Genomic DNA, 21973 nt, shown 5'->3' on the forward strand with positions numbered 1-21973 from the left:
CCTCGGCTACGGTTACAAGTCTTAATGAGTGGGTACACGATTCTGAAAATTCATAGCCTAACAAGGTAACTTTATGAAAAACACCAAATATGCAGTCAAAATATGTACATAGATTTATTTCTCCACTGGACCCAATGTCTCTCAATACAAGCGCATAAAAAGCGAAAAGGCAACTTCTGCAAATACAAAATAAAAATAATATTCATTTGTTGTTTCATCTTAATTATTTTCTGGTAGTGCATGCTTAGCTAGAGCTTAAATAGGGACAAATGAAACTATAGGTTGACACTACAACTTGGAGATCCTTCATAAACGTCACCGTAAGTTCTAATAGATCCGCTTTGTAATGATGCTTTGATTACACAGGTGGTTCATAAGATGCAATCTTTCCTTCATTCGAATAGATTACCTTTGTTAAGATAGACATAATATACATGCAATTCACACTAAGCATTTGTGAAACGTTAAACGTTGCGGTAATAATCCGGAATCTTGGACCAAAGCAGATAGCAAACTGGATTCGATTATAATTAAATTGCATTTTGTTGTTCATGTAATGTGGGAAGTCTATAAAAGTGCCGCGCATGGCAGATGTTGTAGCTTCGCGCCCTCCTTTTTCTCTTGATCCTAGTCTCGAGTTTATTTGTGTCATTTTTTTTTATGTCTTTGTCTAGTGACGTTTGTGTAATGAACTTATCATTATATGCATATTAGCGTTTAATGGTACTAGAAAGACAATTAGTGGTGCAAGTAAAATAGAAACCAATAATGTCCGACAGTACGATGCTTTTCCGCCTTCCTTCTCTTAGTATCTATATAGCTCATTGAACCAAAATATGGTTTCCGATAAATTAACAACAAAAACGGCTCATGCGTTGCATGGCTTAATCTCAATTGCTCACACAATGGCAGACATTTACAAATCGCTGGGCTCCAGTTACACCTTTACATAGCAAGTAAAACGTTAAGTAGCTTACCATCCTAATCAGTTAGTAATGGAACACGATATTCAGACATAGGCCCTAATACTGCCCTGCGCTTGATTTCCAATTGCAATTATGCTGCTGGCACATGAATGTGCAATGTCATATATTTTAACTAGATCTTGTAGGTGTATAATGTACAACCGCTATTCGAGTCCAGCACTGCACAAAGTCTGGCTGCCCAAATACCGCACGGAATCGCTGTAGAAATAGAACAGCCTCTTCGAGGATGTCGGGCCGACTCGTTACACCATCAACCAGGGTGGCCAATGTTTGCTCATCGCAGATACCAAAATCTTTAAATATGCGGAAAGCTAAAACGAGTGAATCACGTTGATTACGCTGCACAAGCTGGTCGACAACCTGACGCACCAGCTCTTCAGATGTTAAAAACCAATTTAATGCCACCCCATGCCTTTGAACACGGCCGGTGTACATAAGCTGATTGCACTGTTGAACAATAGCCTTTGCCGAGATGCCCAGGAGCGATGACGCCATTTCCTTGTCGAAAGCGCACAATATGGCGAGATTGGTACGTAGCTGTTGTTCGCTTGCCAGCGTGTGAGTAGCATTTTGCAGGGCAAGAATGTGGTTGACTAACTGCACTGCCGTGTCGTCGGGAAGTGCTACGAGAAGCCGTACAACGCGAACTACGTCGTCAATGTTTAACACGTTATTCTGGAAAGAATTGCCGGCTCCGTTAACGATCTGGTTGAAGTTGAATGTTGCAGTCACATCTGAATGATTTTCATTTGTTTGATTATCATTCAGCCATTTACTCACAAAGTGCACTAGGAAATCTTTCGTATTGACGTTTGCGAGTGCCGCTGTATGCTCAATGATAGGCAGGATTCGGGCAACATCAAGTGTTAGGTTCGAGTTCAGCTTGCTACGAAGGATTGTAGCCACTAAGTCATTAGGGTCGGTACAACGCTTTAATAGACCATTTTCCTCAAAGCTGTTTTCGCGCAGTACAATTTCGCAGCCCAGTGCTCGATACTGTGAATAGAATGTTTGTGCGATCTTGCCCATCGATGGCGTACATTCATTTGCATACCTCCAGAGCTCTTGCGCTATTTGAACCTTTGTTTTTCCCTTGGGCAGATCATTAAACATGTGGAGGGCACTGCTGAGTGCCTTCTTTTCGTCGGTCATGTCGTCAACTAGCTTCATAAAGAACTCCACGAGTTTTTCGTCGCAGCTAAATGTGCTAGCCCTTTGTTTGTACTGCTTAACGGAGTTTGTCAGCGCTAAAACGCGCATATCATCAGGGTTAAGACCACTAATTAAATGGCACACCGAAACCCAGTCGTCAATGTTGGCCGCGTTTAGCTCTGCGGTCAACACTACCTCAGGCTTTTCCATAGTGATGCGCAACGGTATTCTGCGCGTCGCCATATCAGGAAGGACGCAGTACTCGGGGTGCAGCATAGTCCACTGGAGAGATTCTTTCGTTGAAATCTTACTTTTTCGATGATAGCCTTTTAGGAAAAGCAACAGATGAAGCTCTTTGCGCTGATCACGTCCCAGCGATTCAAGTTTTTCGTAGACGTATTGTAGCACTTCATAGCAATAGTCATCAATTTGGGGTAGTACTCCAAGCAAACTTGTTAGAGCTTCTTCACGGCTGAGAAGACCTAAGAGATTGTCGGCTTTTGGGAGGAGCTCAAGATACACGACCTGCGCATTTCCTTGGTGTACTTCTTCAACTGCCGACGTTAGCAAATGTTGGAATAGTCTCGAGGCATGCACGCTCAATGAGCCCAACGAGAAGTCCTGCGCAAACTGCTTCACAAGGTCAATGTTGACGTTTGTGCTTTGGGTGAGCTTCTCCGCTACGTCATCAGCATTCCGCTGGTTAAAGCCTTCCTTTACAATTTTTTTTACGTCCACACGATAATCTGCTAGCCTTAGACACCATTCGCTAGCTTTTAGTGTTCCGGTTAGATGACTCTTGCCCGCCAAGTGAAGCATATCACTCACTAGAAGTCCAACAGAAGCTAGTTTGATAACCATCGCTGTGTTGGACAGTGAGTGCGCCAGCATCGACTGGAAGTATTGAACGCGAAGGTCGGACCCCAGCTCTGCTAAAACGTGTGCAGTGAAGAAAAGGTCACAGTACTTCGATGAAATATGCTCACGGATCAAACTCTTTGCATTGTCAGTAGCGAGTTTCGCAAGTGAGATTGGCTCTTTAATATCGTAGAATTCTAGTGTATGCCGAACGCACGTCACCAGCTCGTAGGCAAGATGAACGGCTGAGACGCGTTGTAATTCTTCGCAACACTGGCGCGTAGCCATGAGAACTCTGTCTAGCCAACCATCCAAAGTCATTTCTCGAGTGCTCTCGTCGAAAATACCATTGACAAGTTTGTCCACATTGGCGATAACGGCCGGCGGCATCGATAAGTGCTGAGCACTAATATCTGCCGAGAATTTCCAGCAGACAAACGGGTCGTTACTGGTTTTCAGGTTGAAGTGCGCAAGGCATGATGTCCACAGTAGATATAAGCTATAGCCAGCATCTTCGATGTTGCATTTGGCCATCATTCGCTCTAAAATATTACTGACTTTCGTTACGGAATAGTTGGACAATAAATACTGCACGGCGAGAAGGCACACACGTTCATTGACATCCTGTTGCAGGAAACAGGCAGCAATTAGCGGAAGTTTTGCATCGGCATTGCCAACCGCTTCGACCAGAAGGTCGTACAGGAGATCTTCTACTCGACAGCAGCGTTCTTGGCTGTAAAGATATAGCTCACAGAAGATCTCATCAGCAGTCTGACCCTGTAGTTCACTTAGGATCTGCGACATCGAATCCACTTGGCCAACTTGATCGGACGACGCAGTGCTACAACAATTGAGTGCGTAACGCAAAAGAGCTGACTGTTTGGTACAGGAATTTGTTATATCGATAATGCACTGTAGCCTGGCCCAGACCATCCTTTCAGCCAGTTCCTTTTGGTAGTCCTTTAAGAACCGTTCTACCTCATCGGCATCTTCATTCTCACAGCACTTCAATAAGAACTCAACAAGAATTTTGCTTCTCGACCAGCCCACTTCTTGCGAAACGTTGAGCAATTCTTTTAAAGGTTCACCGGCATTAATTAGAAGTGTGACTACATCTTCTTCATCCAAATCTATTGGCGGTACCATATGCTTTCGGAGGAGAAGCTTTAATGGAATGTCTCTCTTCAGCCTTTCAAGTTTTTCTTTATGCAAAAAATCCATGCCGACGGCAATGTCGTACACTTCATGGACACACTGTTTCCACGGAACAATAGCAGCCTCGACTATCGTTAGGGCGGCTTTTGACATGAATTCTGGAATAGCAAGAAGCTTAAAGACCCGACACGCCTTTAGCTCCCAGTCGACGTTACCCGAAGCCTCGGCATGCGTTCTTAAATGCGCGATATATTCAAGCAGCATGTCGTTTAGATCAAAGCCTTTCTTGAGACAAGCGTCTTTTAGTGTGCAGTGAATGAAGTTGTGAATCTCCACTTCCGTACTGAGGTGGTTCATCACGTAGAACATCAAGTCCTTTTCAGGCATCGCAGATAACTCCCCAAGGAAAAGATGCACATTGTATTTCTGGCGTAGCTCCATCAGAAACAAAATATCTTTTCGAAGCGCTGCCATTTTATGTACCGGAGAGTCCTTAACCTTTAAACCTTGAAACATTTGCATTGCGTTAACGACGGCGGGTAACGAGACCATTTGGTCCGCTTTCGGATTTAATATGCAGTCAAATTCTGTCTGAACAGCGTTTAACAAATCCAGAGAAGACATTGGCCACGAAATCGGGTTGCGAATTTCAGCAATGCTCGCTGCTTCTACCACCTTTGCAATAAGATCATTTATAGCTTCCGGAAAGTCACTAACTATATAGGCAAACAGGCGTCCCTCAATAAGCCATTTCTTCATCTCATCAATGACAGGCGGAATCGAATTGAGGAAGTCGCGTATAGCCTTTAGATCAGAACTCCCACAAATCATATCACGGTGCCGACACCATATGGTAAGCGCTCTCGCATTCTGGTTATGGTTGAGACTTTCGACTACGAGACTAAGCGTCGGTGTTTTCAGAAAATTGTTCCACAACTCGAAGTGATGTTCAGTCTCAACCAGCTTAAACGTGGTAAGTTTATACTGTGAAAGGACAACGTCGGCCAGCTCATTACTGCTTCCATTTCCGTTATGACTTTGCTGTAGGTCCGACGCAAGTAATTCCAAAATTTTCAACGCATGCTCCAAACTGGCCGGTAGCGAGCGAATTACCCCTCCGTACACCTCCATCGGCGATCCAAGTTTGTGGTATAATTCCAGCAATCGTGCAAATGCGACCTCATTTTTATCTTGGTCCTGATCTTGATCGTGTCGCCCCAATATGTCGAGAAGGCTATAGAACTCTTCCAGATACACGTCCTGAACAGATAGTTGAAAGAGTTTAGCAAGCTGTTCTGCCTCTTCGTATTTTTTCTTAAGCAAAAGAACTTCAAGTTTCGTTTGAGGCAAACTTTCATTAATTGATTTCACTGTAATCGTGCTTAGCTCGTCATTAATCTGAACGATAATCAGTTCCTCGCTTGGTGAGCATGGCTTGACCAGGGTCACGTGACCACTCATCTCTACACTGTACTCTTCGGAAATTTTTGGCAGACTGTAAACGGCGATTCTCCTGTCCATTTGATGATATCCTACTAACTGTACTTTTAAAACCTGCCCCCCATCTTCGGACATTTGCGACAACGCGATGTCGCCGAAGTTGTAGTTCATGAAAAAATCGACCAAAAGGAATGTTCGCAAGCACATTATTGCGACCAAGCCGTTCCCTGATAGGATCACAAGATAGCGCTTATCTCCGGTAGCTAAAATCTTTGATATGCGTCCTCCTGGAAATGCAGTTGAGAGCGTCAGCAACGATCCATCCGAAACATCCATTCGATATAAGGCACCATCCGCACCACTGGAGAAGATTAACAAATCTTCAACCATGGCCAGAGCAGATACTTCTTGGATGCTTGCAGATTCAGCTAGATCAAAGGATGATATTTCGAGCAGATCTTGTAGAGTATTTGACCCTACTAGTTTCTTTTCGGTATCAGAAGCATCATCCATATGACTGTCTTGGTCGATACCCACTGCTAGATCTTCATTTTCAATACGTCCAATGTCTTCGTGGCTGTCACTTTCAACATTCGGATGTGAGCTTTCAGTGTAATGACTGTTCTCCTTTAGGGTATCGCCCTTTTTTCTTAACACAAATAGTTTCAGCCCCTTTGTAAGAAGGCACAATGCGTTGGGTGTGGCCTCCAAAAACAGAAATATCTTTTCCGTATTATTACTTTGTTCGGATGTATCATCTTCCACTTGTGTAAGCTGATGGTTAAAGAGACTGGTTCCCGACATGTCCATGAATTCGATTTCCCCATTGCTTTTAGCGAGAACAGTCATCCGCGGTTGATGGTCTAGCACGGCCATTTGCTCTGCCATTGAATCCAGCTCAACGGCGACGGTATGCTGGCCGCCGTCGAACACATGAAGAAGTCTATCAATACATAATAACACTGTGCTGCCGAGGTTACAGGAACTGACCTAAAACCACACATGAAGCAATAAAGTTAAGGACTAAACTATTCCTCTGCTTTAATGTATTCGCTTAATTTAATAATTGTTTTTCTATATTGTATAAAGTTGAAATGTACTGCTTGGATTCCTCTATCCCCAAAGGAATGTACCTGAACGGTGACACACGCTTCACAATATTGAGCATTCACAAAGAGGCCGCTGTCAACCAGAAATGATGACTCTAATATATTTCAGAAACAAATCTCCTGAGCCTTGTAAACATGCAAACAGAAGCTATAGTCCTAGCAATACTATACTAATATTTTAACACATCATGTTCGCGGTTTTCAATTCAATGTATTTCTTACGGCAGGCTTGCTGAGAACTGGTGATGATGGGTGTACAGAGAACAGAGTCTGTGCTCTGTGAAGGCTCCGAGTGGAAAATTTTTGTGTCTCCTCTAAGAATTCTGTTTCCACCCGATCCCATTCGACTTTAGCTAAGTTTGACACGGAGACTTCACTCTGGAGACACGCTTGGTCGGCAATAGCAGCTGATGCCTGAAAATTCAAGATAATATGCCATTAACATGGTTTCAACTACATATCCGCGTGTTATTAACAGCATGGGCTCGTTAAAATGGCGAAACGTTCCAAATCTATTTCACGTAAGTTTTTGGGCTTTTGAGTTACCAACCTTTGGCCGTAATTTTGTTGCTTATTCTGATGGCACGACCTCGTTTTTAGAATTTTTTCGAATAAAATAAATATGCGTTTGGGTAATAATTCGTACACAAACCTGCATCTAGCGTACTAGTTATCCTAGGAGATCCCATATGCATTAACAAGATCACCGAAAGCTTCTTCGTCTCATGTCTCATCAAAAAAAAACCTCCCATTTTTCTTGAAAGAGAAATAGCTAGGTGTGCCTAATCTGAGGCTTTGCCTCCCGACGGTGTTAACTTTAGCTTGGCACAAATCCTAGAGGTAAATCACAATTAGACCCCCAAAACGATTATACATTTTCCCGCACATTGTATACTTCGACTTGTCCCGCACATTCGATAAATTGAAGTAATGCATTGTTTTTAAAAAGATGACGGCATTTAAAATCAGTTAAACGAGCTGAATGTCTCTTCAGTCTTTCTCAGGGGGTCATCTCAGGTCTTACGCTATGACTGCTCAGAACTTAGATATTCTCCTTTGCTGAGCAGAGGTTACATACATGTATACCGATAACCTCCAAATTTCTCCGGAACTCTGATATACTTACGCGTATAGTACATCCAAACGGTAATTGACGAACGGCAACTCGCAAAGTGGCGCCAATAAAAGACAGCTGAATATATTTACATAAATTACACACAGTTTCTTGATTATAAACTTTTAGCATTCAAGGCTTTATTCAAATACAACATAAGTAAAGTGGATTCTTTTGGCTTTTCTGATACAGTTTTTCGCTTCATTCGGCCACTTTTTCGCGTATATCTGGGTCTACCTCTGAAATGATGGCACTGATACCTAAGTGAAATTTATCCGCCATCCGTCGATTGTCGTAGACTGAAGATCCCAGCGCTATCCATGGAAAAGGCTTACATCTAAAAAAGTACTAATGCAGCATATAAGCTCCAAGCATTATAGATTTTTTTATTTTGGCGAAATTGTAAATTTTTTTCATTACCGGAGATAATTTCAGACATTGTCAAACCTTAAATTATTATGACAGATTTACAACACAGCGGGATGGTCTACCTCTACATGTAATTAGTAACATAATTCCGTTATTAAAAAACCATCTGATAAGCAGCAAGTCTCCAGGCACAGTGACCTTAAATGGCCCCTCTGATTATGTGACATAACTCCGGTCGTCTTCTCTTTATGATAGTTATAGCGCAAGAAAGCGAGGTATGCTACGACCATTTACGGACTGTGAGCAAAATTTAAAAAAAAAAGACATCTCGGCAACCATTTCAGATATAAAGCCAGATGCATGTGAAGAAGTGGCCAAAAACTGGGTGAAGCAAAAAAACTGCCATGAAGAAAGCTAAGGAAACCCACCTTATAAATAATAATAATAATATGCGAAGTTTGTTAGCTGTAGCTCTTTTTGCTAACGTCGTTTTTAGTTGCTCCCGACCATATGGCCGCCCCTATATCAGAGCAATACTGATATTCGGGTTTTTAATAAGTTTATTAAAGACGATAAACTATGCGCATATCGTGAGACAAAATCGTTTGACAAACAACCTTTCAATTCAGTTCTGCAAAGTTTAAATTGCTGATTTTTACATGTTATGCTTTTGGCATGAAGCCAGTCGCCATACAACGTGTGCAATACTTTCCTTTGTTAATTAAGGGAAACACGTTTTTTATACAGGGTGCCTTAAAAAATGTGTATACTGTTTAACAGGTCATAACTGTCTGACTGAATTAACTAGAAATAGTGAAAGGACTAAAATAAACTTCTTAACAAAAATAACTTTCATTTTGAAATACTTGGAAATATGAAAATGTAACAGAAGCACAAAGTCACATCACAAGAGGTTTAAAACACCTACCTGACACCTACGTGACTCACAACTAACCAGGTAAAAGATAAGATGTTCATAGACAACGTTCCCGTAGACCGGGAACATCAACGAGTTTTGCTAACTAAAAAGTATGCTAGAGATTTAAAGATGGTTATCCTTAAATCTCTAGCTTATAACTTATAAAATAACTTGGTTAAGTTGTGAGGTTGGTTCAGAAAATGAAGCAAACATTTTAGGACGTTGTAAATGGAAAAGTTACATGTCAGCAACAGTACATGATATCAATAAAGATGATCTGAATGGAAGAAAACAATCCTGTGAGTGGTATTTCGAAAAAAGCGAACAAGGTGCATGGTTTTCGGAAACGGAGCCATAAACTTATATTCAAATTAAATGGCACAATTTATCGACTAATTACACTTACTGACAACTCCAAATATACATGACACCAAAAAATTCCATAGTGTATTTAGCATAGCGGAGCAAGACATTTCAAGTAAAGATCTGGTTGAATTATTTTTTGTCAGTACAGTGACTGCTGTTGATTATTTTAATTAACTGCACAAATCTGTTTTAGCAACCGTATAGGAAAACGTTAATAAGGATAGCATATTTTATGCCTAATAGGACGGAGCACTTGCACACCTAATCGTAACGTAGAAGCATATATTAATTATAATATTTTAAAGAGATGGATTTAATAAAGGAATTGCCGTTCCCCCAAACTGGCGTCAATAGACCCTTTCGGGCTGGAATACCTTTTTTACGCCAAAAAATTGATGACACTGAAAGATCTAAAAACTACAATTAAGCACCAATGCGGCACAGCACCATATGAATCGTTCACTTGAAGTTTATGAATCGAGCTCGCCGGTGTCAGCAGACTAGTACTAACCACAACAATGATAATTTTGAACATCTGCGGCATGAAAAAAATTACGCATTCAATATAGATTTTTTTGCAGCTTAAATATTAATTACGTATAAATAAACAGGTTAATTATAACCATTCAAAATATATGTTTCTGAAAGCACCTTAAACATATTAGAGCAATAAAAAATAAATTGTGTACTCTTTATTAATCTACTACCTCCACTCATTTTCTAAAGAATTATAAGCGTGTATAGACACCTGAATGATTACTATTGTTAACAATGTTAGTGGACGCCCGATGATAAATTCCACTCTGTTTATACCATAACGCGCAACCGTGTCATAATGGACGGTGGTCAAATGCAAGTTCACGATGGCCTTGATTGCTATGAAATGAGCTTACCATCATGTCATTAGCTTCACTTGACAGGCAATTGACCATTTTCTGCGCGAACTTTTTCGCCTGCTTGTCCTCGTCGTCTTCAGTCCTCAGAGAATTTCGCCTCGGTTCAGCTCGTTCCCGCTCTGTAAAAGTCATGTCTTCATTCATGCTGTTTTCCACTCACTCCGCACTGGTAGCACCACGTTTACATCATAAGCCTGCATATACGAACCACAATAGAAATAAACGTACAATGCGAATATATAATATTATTCTTCTTACAAATCCAATACTTAGTGGGATATGTTAGTAGACAAGGCGAGGTGAACACCACGTACACAATAACTACTACGTGTAACTTGTTAGGTAATAGCATTCTGCTTACAGCCGCGCATCAGCCATGCCTAGATTGTCATTCTTGTCGTGCATACTGCTGAGGCATTAAAGAAGAGCGCTACTCTTCTCTGATGATGGCTGTTTGGATGGTCACGATTAGGCGAAATTCTGTAAGACTCACTGATCTGTTGGCTAATCGGCTCTTTTACTCACTCGGCCATGCAAATTAATGCGCAGCACCGTAACCCCTTGCCAGGTCTCAAATACTGTCAGCATGACTTTTCCTCACCGAATGCCACCCGACAGACACGGCTCGTATTTGTTTCCTTATTAGCGTGCAGCTACCACCCCGTAACCGTACGATTCAGTCGCGCTTTTACGGGAACTATTAACTTTTTCTTTTTTCCGCATACTAAATGGCAAATGAACTTAATCTTTCAATGAACTTCTCAATTATGTGTTCAGTTGAGATTCAAGATGGCCATAGAGCTACTACTAGACGCATCCGAGATGACTGTACTGGTGACTTGGATTTGGGAACGACAAAATGAGCTGCGGCAGTGATAACCACTGCCACTGTACTATATTAAAACGCAGCAGTATATTCGTTACGGATACTGCCAACGATCCAATTAATTGTTTTACGTCACGCTTGAGCACAGAAATTCACTCACAAAGAACCTAGGCTATGTAGAGCGTACATTCAACCCACAACGTACGTATCCGCCACAATGAAACCCCCTGCTTTCTATGGCTGCTACGTGTTACCTAACCTGTAATAGTCTGAGGTTGAGGATTGAAGACTTCGTGACACGAACCTCACACAATTCGCTAGATCGAGTTGATCTAACAATGAATAAAGCACCAAGTGCTTGAACACTACTGAGAGAGTACACTATGCTACGAAACAACGGAGTTGCTATGAAAGTACGGAAAGGAGTTCCATGCATGGTACAGACAACCTCTTCGACGGATCCCTGACTGGGCAATACCCCGCATGTCGACCACACCTGCAAGAAATCAGGCTGTGCTCGGCCACTCACCCATCTATTCAGCCTTTTAGCAGACCTATTGCCACTAAATTATATCCTGTAGATTGTGTTTCACCATCGACGACTAAATACCGAGATACCGAAGGCTAGCTGGCTGGCGCGGCTCGCGTTGAGCGGCCAGAGATTTTGCGCCACTGCGTGAGAGAGTGAATCGAAACAAGCCAAAAACGATGCTAGCGCCGACTGGATGATATGTCGCAAGCGCCGCGCTCCTGATGCAGAGAAGCAGTGCTGGGATATTGCATTCAATGCAGAAGGTATTGATAAATGAACTACCAGTTTATAACACGGTAAGTAGCGCTACGCTACGACATAGTGCAGCATAGAATGCGAACGATTTCGCACCAATCCAGTTAACGCAGTTAAGACAGCCTATGCCACCTCTTTATCTCTCGCTGGCCCCATAACGGCTATTGTTCGAGTGTTTACAATCAGCTGTCGACCTGAGTCGGTCTGCGGCACCATCTCTCGCTCGTGCCCTGACCGAACGAATCATCAGGCCGCGCTGCTTCCGATTCATTGGGATACGAGATACACACCGCACCACAGCCCTGTACTTAATAGTGAGGAAAGCAGCGTTGACTTGCCGTCGATTTCTTCGTTCACAGTCCGTGAAAGTGTTGTGAATGGTGCCTGCTTATGCCTGGTGTGGTGTTTACCGCTAATCGACCTGTGACCTGTGCGACGAATACTGCTGGTATCGCACCGTTTGGTTGACGGGAAGGAAACGAGCTGGCTTGTCTTACTGACAACACTTATATAGTCAAATTTGCTATCTACTATTGAAATCGGGGGGCGCACAAGGCTTTAGGAAGAAGGCCAACATGAAAATCACGGTGAAGATCTTGGGTGGAGAGGAATGTACCATAGAGGTGTGTGTTGTCATCGCATTGAATATTTTTTAGGTAGAGAATAACTTAAATATAAACAAGATACTCGTAGAGAAGCATTGTTTTTATAGACCGAATCGGCAGGCTACAATGGAATGTAGATAAAGCTGACGCAAAACATTGTAAGTTGAATTTCAAGTTGCAACTCTTTTTACGTTTCTCACAAGTGTTATTGAGTTTTTTTTTGCTCAACGCGCAGGTTTAATCAATAGCAAATAATGAAGAACGTAGGAGTGCGATTCGTTGAATCAGCTAACAATAATCGTTGAAACTACATTTACTTTACTTCTTGGTTCGTTATGTTGTTGCATAGTGATCCCATTCATAATCATGACTGTCAGTTAGTGTCTTTATCATCTTATAATAATAATATTAATTTGATTTCACCCTCAATGTTTTCATGATCCAGCCCAGTAGCCTTTTTGGCTATTTCAGATGGATTTCAGCTCACTTGGTTTAGTTTAACTTTGGTTTAAATATGCAGAAGTCCTATATGACTGCAATACAATGATTTTGATTTAATTGGTTATACGACAATATAATTGTTACTCTTATATTTTCGTTTTTTGTTTGTTTAGATATTATTTTTTGCCCTGCTTTTTTCACTTCCCATAGAGCATGCGAACATATTTAACACCATCTTTTCATAGAGTCCTGTCTAGAAAGTAGTCTTATACTTGTCGGAAAATAAGTCAATGTTATATAGAATAGCAATTTGTATCTTCTTCTAAATTGTCTGGCTGACCGATCATGATGAACATTAAATGAATCTGAGAATAGCTTAAATAATTTGGCATTCGATCTTTATTGAGCTTTGATTATCGACTTTCTGACAAATGCTAATCCAAATCACAATTTGGTTATTGGTTTTTAAGATTTGTGTAGTGTCTAAAGTATAATAATCCAGGCATCTGTTGCCACCGTATTCGGCCGTCGTGAAGTTTGCCACTTCTTCCTGAGAATCCCTCTATCAAATAAGTAAAATGTCGCTGATGACTGTTACCATCGTTTGTACCATATGTATATTTTAATGTATAAGGAACTCAAACTAGACATTTAACTCAATACTTGTTTTGCTATTGGGCACACTCATATAATAATAATAGTAATAATAACAATCACTATTATCATAAACGCACTATCAATTCAATTGTTCTCGATATATTATTTTTTAAATCGTTAGAAATAGAAGATCAGATGCGTATACACGTTGTGGCTAAAGCAGCAAATCAACAAGCAGTTTCACATATCATTTACTAAACGAAGAAAGATATTGCAGAAGCGTGCTAAGCTTTATCCAGCTTTTTAGCATTTCGAGCGGTAGTATTTAGGTGATCATCAGTCTTGTGCATTAATAACTTAACGGCTAAGGACATCGACTGCCCTTTTTTTCATATTTTTTCAACATCTATTTTTGTAGGAGAAAAACCTTTGCTATTGCAGTTGGAAACATATGAAGGAGGCAATTACAAGTTATAAAATCTCAATGGTGTTTACAGGTTCAGTCGTCGACGTCAATTCAGGACGTGAAAAAGGAACTTTCGGTTAAAATGAATGTCCCCGTGGAGAAACAAAAATTGGTGTTCAAAGGCAAAACACTGGTGGATACGTCGAAAGTCGGTGAACACACGCTTGAAGAGGGTGGGTAGCGAAAATCCTCGCTTAACCACTGCACTTTTTCTAATAAGACAGATATGTTTATTTCGAGTAGATTGTATGTGCAAATTAATGGTAGATATCATGAGACAAATTATACTATGAGCATAGAACAGTTTTGCTTCCTTTCTATGTAGACGAGCCGTGAAACTGGCATATAAAAGTAGATTTCGCCCGGGAAACATGTACAAAAAGCAAGTGGTGATTGATTTTTATTTTTGTTAACGCATCGCAGGCGCTAAAGTTCATTTGGTTGTCACCAAATCGTCCACTCCAACGCCGTCTTCGTCTTCGTCGGGGTCATCACCTGCCACTTCAACCAAGGCTTCATCCAGCGTCGATTTCTGGCCGCTTCTAAGCGACCTTTTGCGTCGGCATTTCGTGCCTGAAGACGTTGACAAAATTATCGATGAGTACAAAAAGGTATAAACCGTTTTCTAATTGACGACTAATAAAAGTGCTAAGATGACTGAATAGGGCTTGGTTTCCAACAGACAATCACATCTGTTCTCCTTGTTTACACATTTTCATCCTCAACCTGTATCGGAGCTAGGCGGAAAACAATTCTACCTATTTTAATATGCTTGGTCCACTATGAACTGATTTGCAGGATTTCGAAGCTGGTCTGCAGTCCCTGAATTTAGACGACATCGACCGTATGGCGCACGCCATTCTCGAAGGACAACAACAACAACAGCAACAACAACAGGCGGCGCAGTCTGCATCGCATAAACTGACACCGGCCGAAGCCGTTCCTAGTTAGAAGTTAACGCCGATGGTCAACTGTAACGAAAAAACTATGCGAATAAAATCATTCTCCTTTAACATTGATTGGGGAAATATGCTTTGAGGACTTGGGGCAGCGCCAGGAAGTTTTGAGGTAACAACTTGCGATGAATGGAAACATTATAAATATTTCATATGTATGTTAAAAGATAGCAAATTCATTTGCTAGCACGTGTCACGAAAGCAAAACAAAGCAACTTTTTTTACGTATTCAGCCAATGTGAAACTAGTTAAGCGCAAGTAACTCAGCTGAAGCCTGAAGGCGGCTTCCACGGGGCAACGTCATAATGTGAAGAACCGAAACAACGGTGAGTGAACGAGACGCAAGTCAATTGTGAAAATAGATAAAATCGGTATTCCTATTGTCAGGCATCGAAACCCGAACGTTTATTACAATCGTTGAACTACGTAGAAGCGGACGAAGCTTAAACACGAGAACATCAGCTGTTAAAATGCGATTGCATTCTTTCTAGTTTTTAGTGTTTACTTTTTTCCAAACTGAAACGAATCTAACATGAGTACGTTTTTCGAGTGTTAACTGCTAACCGGAAAAATATCTGAGTCGCTTCAATTAACAATGGCAACAACAGCGAATGAAATAGAAACCACAACTCAGCTAATTACCGGGTCAGAATCTCGTTCTCCGTCTGCCAAACCGCTTTGTACATAGCAATGTTTTCTATTAACGACTTTCGAACGTCTGTTTACGTATTATTATATATACATATATAAACATAAATATCTACAAATGCAAGTGCGCGCACCGCAGCAAAACAGGCAAACCATCTGATTGACCGGCCGGCATTGTTGAATAAACATAAGGAAAATTTCAACGAACCGACCAACCAACAACAACTAGATAATGTAACGTAATTTAGAGATGGAATGTGTATCGCTAATAAAATAAAGCAACTTAATAAACATGTCGGCCAGAGCTCATTGGTACGAGTAGCGCATTTTCGTGTGTTTGCAGGTACCGTTACTAAATATTAGTATAATATCATGATTTCATTGTACAAATGATTTCGTTAGTTTTATGATTATGTATTATCATGGAAATAATGGGCGATAAAATAATTTGCGGGCACCACAAAGCTGTAAGAAGTTGTATGAAATGGCAAGAATAAGTAGTGATTTATTGCATTATTATGAATATTCTTATTATTAGTATGATTATTAATAAAATACGAAATGAATAATAGACAGAGAGGAAGGTAGGATAAATTGAAAGAAAATATGGATAATCATCTGCTATGTATGGACCTTTATTACTAGACTGTATAGCCGATGTGTAATAAAAGGATGGTAATATTAATAATATTAGCTAAGTAAACGTTTGTGAGCATGAAAAGTACACACATACAAATATACAACAGGATATAAATAATCGATAATTGTTTTCAAAGAGATTGTTTTTGCATACGCCTATAACTTCGTTTTGCTACGCAATATCATCATATGATATATTTGTAGATCTTACCGATATATTCAGTATCAAACCGTTTAATGAAATCTGTAGGAAGTTGTAATCATTGCGAAAACTATACCCTCCCTCGAAACTACTAAATAAACAAATAATCAAATTATTTTAAGAACAATGTATAGCCGCCATGCTTCCGTAAACGCAGTATTTTCTTCTAGGTATTATATAGACCAGATTTTTGAGGTGAAACCGTGAAATATCGATTTTCATTTATTTAATTTACTGAATTTGGTAAATACAGGTGCATAAAAATAATTTCATTAGGTATTGAGACCTATTTGGTGCTCATAACCGAATGACTGAAGCTTACAGAAAATGAACTCTCCAAAAACCTTCGACTTATATTTTTTATAAAAATTTAAAAGCGTTCCGTTTCAAAAATTTAAAAGCGTTCCGTTTTAGGATTTTTGTATAATTATTTTTTGCTATTCATTTTAGAGCATCTAAGATACCATTTTAGTCCTGATTTCACGATAGCGTCCAAAAAAATTAAATTTGTGGTATAATATAAAACATCTAAACATAAGAACTGCTTTCTTTGCCGGGCGCCTAAAAATTAGTTAGGCCTTTTTTGTTTGAAGATGACATAATGCAGCAGTAGTGCGATCCTGTGATTCATTTATGGCGACGATTTTAAAAGGAATAACGACAACAAGCGCTTGCCTTTTATCAATCTTTTAGTATATCATGGTATTAGGCATTGTTGCATTAAAGCTTGTCACCCAATCCTTCACTCTGATATTTGCGCATCCGGCATATTACGTCTCACGGACAGCTTAATAATGACCATGTGGAATTGAGCCGACATGTCTATTTAGGCATGAGTAGCTGTGGCTGGCCTCTGTAACACATTATATAACTAAACTTTACGACGGCTTCAAAAACAAATATATAAATTAATTTCAAAGTAGAGGACTGGCTCAACCATGTTTATTTATGGTAAAAGGAAAACGAAGCTTTTTAACCTGAGTATCTTGTGTGCTGTTATCATCAAGCTTGCTTCAAAAAAGGAATAGCGCGACTGTTTGTTCTATTCGAAAATCTGCACGTTTATCAAATTTGAACTGCCCGCGTTGCCGGATCATTAGCCCTCGCCTACGCAGAAATCTATGAATTTGATACTCAACATTCTATAATGAAGGACTGATAACATATTTAAACTGTGCCACACAAAGGTGTCTCCAAATATAACAATTCCACTCGGATAGACGAGGGTTGTGTGATTCGCAGCATAGGGACATGACACTAGCCCCCGTCGCTGATTCGAACAATAACACTGTGAGTCGGCAAGTCTACTTCTCTCTGTGGTTATTTGAATCGCCTGAAAGCTTTAGAATCTTTTTTAGTCACCGTAGTGTTATAAGTGACTCTTATCGTCTTGAGCTTCACTGGGCAGAATTATGGAGCTCGACGAAGTTGTCTCGTGTTATCAACTGCTGATGAAGGAATGGAACTCAAAACGACCGGACTACATTGAGAAGTGTGGTCAGCTCTTGAATAAACTTAAGGTAAGAGTTATCAATGTACTCCATCGTACATAGAAAATCTGGTGTTCCTCCAACAAGTTCTGGGTAGACAATTGCTATCTAATACATTTTATATAAGCGTTTACCTAAAAATAACGAAACCTTTAAATAACAGAAGTGGTTTTTATAAAAAAATGGATTCAGGAGAAATATTTAGATCCAGTAATTTTAAATGATGAACAATAATTACAGTGTAATATGTACGTATCTTATTCGAGAACGTAGTTGTGAGATAAGAATTTCATTTATTATGATAGCGGACTCTAGTCTTTCAGAAAAAAACCACGTTTTGTCATTTTATCAACGCATAATTTCTTAGCCAACGTTTTTTTTGCTCCTTCAGGTTGCTTTTCGTAAATTTGAGTTGTCGCCGTTAATCTTACTAAAATGTAATGCCTTGCGTTTCAAATCTATAAGACATGATTGGAGCAACCAGAAATTGTTATATAATAAAAATAACATTTTTTGACTTTGTGTAGATGTTAAAGTACTCTGTGCATGTGGACAGCTATAGTTTGATTATAGATAATTCCTTTTTTGATTTTGTATAGATGTTAAAGTACTCTGTGCATGTGGATAGCGATAGTTTGATTAGAGATAATTGCCTTTTTTGACCTTGTATAGATGTTAAAGTACTCTGTGAATGTAGATAGCGATAGTTTGATTATAGATAATTCCCTAGGTTAATATAACTATTATGGAATCTATGCAACAAAATCATAATATTTGAAAAAGCGGTGTAGTAGAAAATGGAGTACTTTTTCCTGTACTTTATTATTATTATCCTGCACTTATTTGTAGTCTAATTAATCACGAGTTAGTACTAGTTATCTGATTATGCAATAAACACCTTTTATTTTAAAGATGTCCATTATTTCTTCAAAAGGTGACTTTTATCTATGGGAGGATGGGAATTGTTCCTTGTTCTGTTTGGCCACTGATCTCTGAACTCAAATTGAGTTTTTAACACGTTCGCATTTGTCTGCTGTTAACAATATAATGTGCGAGTTCGGATGTGGTGCCACGGCATGTGTATGGGCCAGAAAATAAGGTAGAACGTCGGTTAATCCGAAATCTATTTTTTACCCGCCTTAACAAGGGATTTGACTTCTACATAGTACGATGATTTTAATAAAGTTCTAGCGCGTATTTTAGATGTTAAAGATTCTTGTAGGTTTGATAAAAATTTTCGTGCAAAAATTACACCAGTTAATGATTCTTAGCAGAAGAAAGTTTTTCATGACTTGATTTCTCATACGCTCGCAAGCAGCTTATGAATTTCAATAGAGGCACTGTGAAAAATTTCTAGTGCCCAAAGCGTTGTTCTGTTTAATAATAAATTTTTTCTGTTTATTTTTGTGTTTGTTTCAGATCGGTTTGACGCATTGTGCGTTCCTCCCAACAACAGGTTCGGCAAATAAAAAGGAACTGCTCGTGGCTCGGGATATCCTCGAGATTGGGGCTCAATGGAGTTGCGCCTCGCGGGACATTCCATCTTTCGAGAGATACCTCGCTATGCTAAAGACCTACTACATGGATTACAAGTAATTACATCTCTAATGACATAAAATAAAACAATTGTAGATTTATCATAGATGCTATATTATTTGTTATCATAGACTTTTACGCTGACGTTCGTAGGATAGAACACTCAAATATAATAGATGACAGGTAACTGTCGAAATAACTGCATATTTGTATCTCATACCTGTTCATCGGAGTCTTCAGCAAGGGCCAATGTATTGTTTTGCTGAAACAAATGTCTATAGACGGTACACAAGTACACCTACAAGAAGTACACAGGAATATTTATGGACTGACGAGAAGTGTGAATGTTTGCTTTTGCAGAAACGACCTTCCTGAATCGTCGTTCAAGTATCAGCTGTTGGGGCTTAATCTACTGTGCCTTCTAGCTCAGAACCGTGTAGCAGAATTTCACACTGAACTGGAACTTCTTCCGCCCAAGGAAATTCAGGTAAGTAGTAACAGCAAAAGAAATAATTTAAGATCTATTGGTCAGTAAAGTCAATTAAAAATATTCGGTAAGAATACGAATTCTTATATGAAGCGTTAAACGTTTTCAAAAAAAGTAAAACCGAATGTGTAAATAAGGGAAATATGAAAGCGCCAAAAGAAACAAATGAAGAAAATGAAGGCCGTTTTGAATAACATGTAAGAAGGAAAAACTACCAATTAGACTCAATTCGTAGGAGTATGCATTTTCAGTAAATAAGGGGTAATCAACTTGCTTTACATCTACGATAATTGTGGGTTATTTAACGCGCTGAATATTCCAATCTTGTTAAAATAGAAATGCTTTTGGACATAAGTTCACAGTTGAGAATAATTAAGTTCGTTCTACTGAATTTTTAGGCAAATCTCCACATCTCGCACCCCGTGGCCATGGAACAGTTCCTTATGGAAGGTAGCTACAATAAAATTTTCTTGAGTAAGGATGATGTTCCGGCTGCCAGTTATACTTTCTTCATGGACATTCTGCTTGACACTGTGCGAGGAGAAATCTGTTCGTGTGCTGAAAAGACCTACGAAAAGATTTCGGTCCGTTTTTATTATTTATTATATGGATCATGGATTTAATATATTAAATATTCATTTGATATCTAGAGTACAAAGTGCTACTTATATACTACGATATCTGCTGTAATAGTCATGATTAATGCTGAAATGGGTAACCAGAAAAAATTGACAAATACCGACCTATTTGATTTCTTTCATAAAAAAAATTATAGTGTAGCTTCCATAAAAAATAGGCAGTGTAACCTTAACATAACAATATATAATTTCACCATAATAAATAGGCCTCAATCTAACATGCTGTCGTTTTATCTCACCAGGCATCGGAAATGGCACGAATGCTTTACTTCGATTCCGTCAAGGCTGCTGAAGCATACCTGGCCAAGCGAGGGTGGGTGCTTCAAGGTGGTGCCTATATTTTAATGAAGCCTAAAGAGAGGAAGAGCTCGTTCGAATGTAACCCCATTCCCGCCGATACATTCGCTACGAAAGCAATTGAGTATGCACGCGAAATGGAACAGATTGTCTAGAAACGTTTGATCTCTGAATTCCTGAGAACTCAAACCAATTCTATATATAACAAAAACAAGTGTGGAGATGTATGTATGATAAATGCAACATAGTTTTTCAAGAAAAAGTAAACGGGTGTGTTAAGGTCGAGACTCACCGCCATAATAAGGCACTTACACAATCAGCCAGTTCTCTTATGGGGGATAACATAGCGGTTGGGGCCTTGCTGTTTAGCAGGAAGGTATTGTCGAGAAAACGTCAGGTCAGGTAGCATTGGGAGTGTTAGGGAAGTCAGCGTTTTATGAGACGACAAAAGCAAAAACAGACGGCGATCAGAAATCGTGCGTAAAGTCACGCAAACAATTTCGACATTGCGAATTGCATGTGAGTAATAGAGACACGTGGAACGACGCGAAGACAGCGGTTGACAGTGAAATAAAGGCACAAAACTAATTGACGTTTGATAACGATTGTGCGTGTTGTTGTCATCTACTGCAAACTCTAGCCATGGCTGCTTTTAACGTGCGGGTTATGACTACAATGATCCAACGGAGAATTTCTGGGGTTATAATCCATTTATTCATTTAGTTTTGGAATTACAATCCATTGAACTAGAGCAATAGGGATTTCATAGAAAATGACAATGTTACAGGTTCGTTAAATCTATTATGTAGTCTAAAACAATTACCATTAATGCTAAGCAATTTATTGGTGTATTTAGTCATGGCTCATTTGACAAACGATGTAACACGTTAAGAACAGTAGAACTAATTACCGTTAAGAATGAGCAGTCCATAACATATAAAGTTCAGTACTGCCTGTATGTTCTGTTCGAATTTGTCGTAATATTATAAAAGAA

The 21973-nt window shown here is 39.6% G+C and overlaps 3 protein-coding genes across 7 annotated transcripts; 2 read left to right on the forward strand and 1 right to left on the reverse strand.

The window, feature by feature from the left end:
• Positions 1-90: 90 nt before the first annotated feature.
• rod (kinetochore component rough deal) lies at positions 91-11860 on the reverse strand. Of its 5 annotated transcripts, none has more exons than XM_022852204.2 (4): positions 11720-11860; positions 10362-10483; positions 6923-7114; positions 91-6581 (listed from the first exon to the last, which is right to left on the reverse strand). In XM_022852204.2, the coding sequence occupies exons 1-4, from the start codon at positions 11721-11723 to the stop codon at positions 1095-1097; spliced, it is 5805 nt and encodes a 1934-aa protein (XP_022707939.1). In that variant the 5' UTR covers positions 11724-11860; the 3' UTR covers positions 91-1094. The 5 variants fall into 5 exon arrangements, with proteins under 5 accessions (XP_022707939.1, XP_022707934.1, XP_022707936.1 ...); XM_022852199.2 differs by having other exon boundaries at positions 10362-10558; XM_022852201.2 differs by lacking the exon at positions 11720-11860 and adding an exon at positions 11495-11698 and having other exon boundaries at positions 10362-10558.
• A 408-nt stretch (positions 11861-12268) lies between these two features.
• On the forward strand, positions 12269-16658 carry LOC111271428 (ubiquitin-like protein 4A). Its single transcript, XM_022852210.2, has 4 exons — positions 12269-12600; positions 14118-14259; positions 14510-14697; positions 14885-16658. Exons 1-4 carry the CDS (start codon positions 12553-12555, stop codon positions 15035-15037), a joined length of 531 nt encoding a protein of 176 aa, XP_022707945.1. The 5' UTR covers positions 12269-12552; the 3' UTR covers positions 15038-16658.
• Positions 16659-17719: 1061 nt separating this feature from the next.
• On the forward strand, positions 17720-21581 carry Rpn12 (regulatory particle non-ATPase 12). The gene is made up of 5 exons (XM_022852209.2): positions 17720-18051; positions 19441-19613; positions 19918-20044; positions 20443-20628; positions 20925-21581. The coding sequence occupies exons 1-5, from the start codon at positions 17944-17946 to the stop codon at positions 21132-21134; spliced, it is 804 nt and encodes a 267-aa protein (XP_022707944.1). The 5' UTR covers positions 17720-17943; the 3' UTR covers positions 21135-21581.
• The last annotated feature ends 392 nt before the right edge of the window (positions 21582-21973 follow it).

This window comes from Varroa jacobsoni, unplaced genomic scaffold (assembly GCF_002532875.2).
Source record: "Varroa jacobsoni isolate VJ856 unplaced genomic scaffold, vjacob_1.0 contig00610, whole genome shotgun sequence".
NCBI classification, from domain to species: Eukaryota; Metazoa; Arthropoda; class Arachnida; order Mesostigmata; family Varroidae; genus Varroa; species Varroa jacobsoni.

Coding starts and splice junctions, on each gene's coding strand:
- rod (XM_022852199.2), bottom strand. CDS start 10,508: ATGAATGAAGACATGACTTTTACAGAGCGGGAACGAGCTGAACCGAGG. Junction 7,115..10,361: donor GTGAAGCTAATGACATGATG/GTAAGCTCATTT, acceptor TTGAATTTTCAG/GCATCAGCTGCTATTGCCGA. Junction 6,582..6,922: donor CAGTTCTCAGCAAGCCTGCC/GTAAGAAATACA, acceptor GTGTGGTTTTAG/GTCAGTTCCTGTAACCTCGG.
- LOC111271428 (XM_022852210.2), top strand. CDS start 12,553: ATGAAAATCACGGTGAAGATCTTGGGTGGAGAGGAATGTACCATAGAG. Junction 14,260..14,509: donor TGAACACACGCTTGAAGAGG/GTGGGTAGCGAA, acceptor AACGCATCGCAG/GCGCTAAAGTTCATTTGGTT. Junction 14,698..14,884: donor TTATCGATGAGTACAAAAAG/GTATAAACCGTT, acceptor ACTGATTTGCAG/GATTTCGAAGCTGGTCTGCA.
- Rpn12 (XM_022852209.2), top strand. CDS start 17,944: ATGGAGCTCGACGAAGTTGTCTCGTGTTATCAACTGCTGATGAAGGAA. Junction 18,052..19,440: donor AGCTCTTGAATAAACTTAAG/GTAAGAGTTATC, acceptor TGTTTGTTTCAG/ATCGGTTTGACGCATTGTGC. Junction 20,045..20,442: donor TTCCGCCCAAGGAAATTCAG/GTAAGTAGTAAC, acceptor CTGAATTTTTAG/GCAAATCTCCACATCTCGCA.